Source organism: Etheostoma cragini, chromosome 8, assembly GCF_013103735.1.
Source record: "Etheostoma cragini isolate CJK2018 chromosome 8, CSU_Ecrag_1.0, whole genome shotgun sequence".
Taxonomy (NCBI): Eukaryota; Metazoa; Chordata; class Actinopteri; order Perciformes; family Percidae; genus Etheostoma; species Etheostoma cragini.
This window is the reverse complement of record NC_048414.1, coordinates 221575-223883: the sequence shown is the minus strand read 5'-3', so window position 1 is coordinate 223883 and position 2309 is coordinate 221575. Positions and strand designations below refer to the sequence as shown.

The 2309-nt window shown below is 57.6% G+C and overlaps 1 protein-coding gene across 1 annotated transcript in view; it reads left to right on the top strand.

Moving 5' to 3' along the window:
* Positions 1 to 2309, top strand: part of LOC117948951 — a 9765-nt gene that overhangs the window by 1767 nt on the left and 5689 nt on the right. Inside the window, exons 2-5 of the mRNA XM_034878922.1 lie at positions 18 to 362; positions 614 to 808; positions 1282 to 1447; positions 1968 to 2006. Of these exons, the coding sequence (XP_034734813.1) occupies positions 18 to 362; positions 614 to 808; positions 1282 to 1447; positions 1968 to 2006 (745 nt within the window). The remainder of the gene's footprint in view (positions 1 to 17; positions 363 to 613; positions 809 to 1281; positions 1448 to 1967; positions 2007 to 2309) is intronic.

The window sequence follows — 2309 nt, the reverse complement described above, 5'->3', positions numbered from 1 at the left end:
CCCCCCCCCCCCCCCAGGTCGCACCAGCCCCAGCCTGGACCCTCTGAGGAAGAGCCCGGCCCCGGAGCAGGTGATCCAGACGTCCGCGTCTGCCCCGGCAGCGGCCCCCACCGCCCCGGCACCCGGGCTAGGACGCAGGAGCCCCGCCCACGCCCGCACAGCCCCCCCCTCCTCCGCCGTGCACAGCGCCCAGAAGGGCCCGCTGCACCTGGACGGCGTGGACACACGGAGGGGGGAGACCGCCAGGGGGGGGCGCGGAAGCCACAGCTGGTCGGCCCCCCGAACCATCTCCGCCTCGCGCATCATGGCTGGGGACAGGTCATCCACCGCAGGACTGCCCCCCTCTGTCTTCAGCCAATCAGGTGAGACCGCAGTGGTGCCCCCCCCCCCCCCCAACTGTCTTTAGGCCACCACACTCTTTTTATTTTTTTAACTGTTGATTTGTTATACTTCCTGTTTTGTTAAATAATTGCAAAATCTTTCCAGAAGTCAATGAATAATCATGTTAAATTATCGTGATTTCAGTGTTGACCGAGATAATCTTTAATTATTATTTTATATTTATTAATTATAATTTTAACTCTTTTGATCTGCTGTGATGTTTGTGACTCAGCGGCCGCCGGAGCGCCGGCGAGCCGGCGCGGGCGTGGGGGGGGCGGCGGGGGGGGGCACCGCGGCCGAGGACGCTTCAACGTCCGGCGAGACGGACCCGTGAAGTTTGAGAAAGACTTCGACTTCGAGAGCGCCAACGCGCAGTTCAACAAGGAGGACATCGACAGGGAGTTCCAGAGCAAGCTGAAGCTGAAAGGTACACACACACACAGAGAGACACGCACACAGACACGCACACACACACACACACAGAGAGAGACACGCACACAGACACGCACACACACACACACACAGAGAGACACGCACACACACACACACATAGAGACACACAGAGAGACACTCACACACCCACACAGAGACACACACACATGGAGACACACACATAGAGACACACACACACACACACATAGAGACACACACAGAGAGAGACACACACAGACACGCACAGACATACACACAGTCACAGAGACACAGACACGCGCACACACACACACACAGTCACAGAGACACACACACATAGAGAAACACACACACACACACACACATAGAGACACACACACACATAGAGACGCACACACACACACACCAACACAAGGTCCTCATCTCCTGTTATATCCTCCCATTGGACTGATACTCAGCAGCTTGTTGCCATGACGTCTTTGTCCCCAGACGAGAAGACGGAGAAGGCGGTGAACGGCGAGGAGAAGGTGGACTCTGCCGTAGAGACCCAGACCAGCGAAGGGACGGCAGAGGACGAGGGAGACCCGCTCGGACCCAACTGCTACTACGACAAGTCCAAGTCTTTCTTCGACAACATCTCCTGTGACGACACCAGGTACCTGTCCCCCTCTGTCTGTCCCGGTCTGTCTCGCTCCCAGTCTATCCTGCTCCCACCGTGTCTTGTTCCCAGTGTGTCCCAGTCCCAGCATGTCCTGCTCCCAGTGTGTCCCGGTCCCTGCATGTCCTGCTCCCAGTGTGTCCCGGTCCCTGCATGTCCTGCTCCCAGTGTGTCCCGGTCCCTGCATGTCCTGCTCCCAGTGTGTCCCGGTCCCAGCATGTCCTGCTCCCAGTGTGTCCCGGTCCCAGCATGTCCTGCTCCCAGTGTGTCCCGGTCCCAGCATGTCCTGCTCCCAGTGTGTCCCGGTCCCTGCATGTCCTGCTCCCAGTGTGTCCCAGTCCCTGCATGTCCTGCTCCCAGTGTGTCTCAGTCCCTGCATGTCCCTGTCTTTCTTGCTCAGTTTGTCCCAGCTTGTCCCGGTCTGTCTCGCTACGTCTGTCCTGTCTGTCCCGGTCCCAGCGTCAGCATTGAGAGACTTGGCTGTAGTAGTGAAGCTAACGTTGTGTTTGTCTCCCAGGAAAGCCAACGAGAAGTCCGGCGTCTCCGGGTTCCCGAGGTGAGGAACTCAGCTCAGACGATTTCATCGGTTAACAACTTGTTCTAGAAAAGGTCAGAATCTAGTGAGAGATTACATAAAGGTCTCCTCTTCCTCCTCCTCCTCCTCTTCCTCCTCCTCCTCTTCTTCCTCCTTCTCCCCTTCCTCCTCCTCCTCTTCCTCCTCCTTCTCCTCTTCCTCCTCCTTCTCCTCCTCTTCCTCCTTCTCCCCTTCCTCCTCCTCCTACTCTTCCTCCTTCTCCCCTTCCTCCTCCTCCTCTTCCTCCTCCTCTTCCTCCTCTTCTTCCCCTTCCTCCTCCTCTTC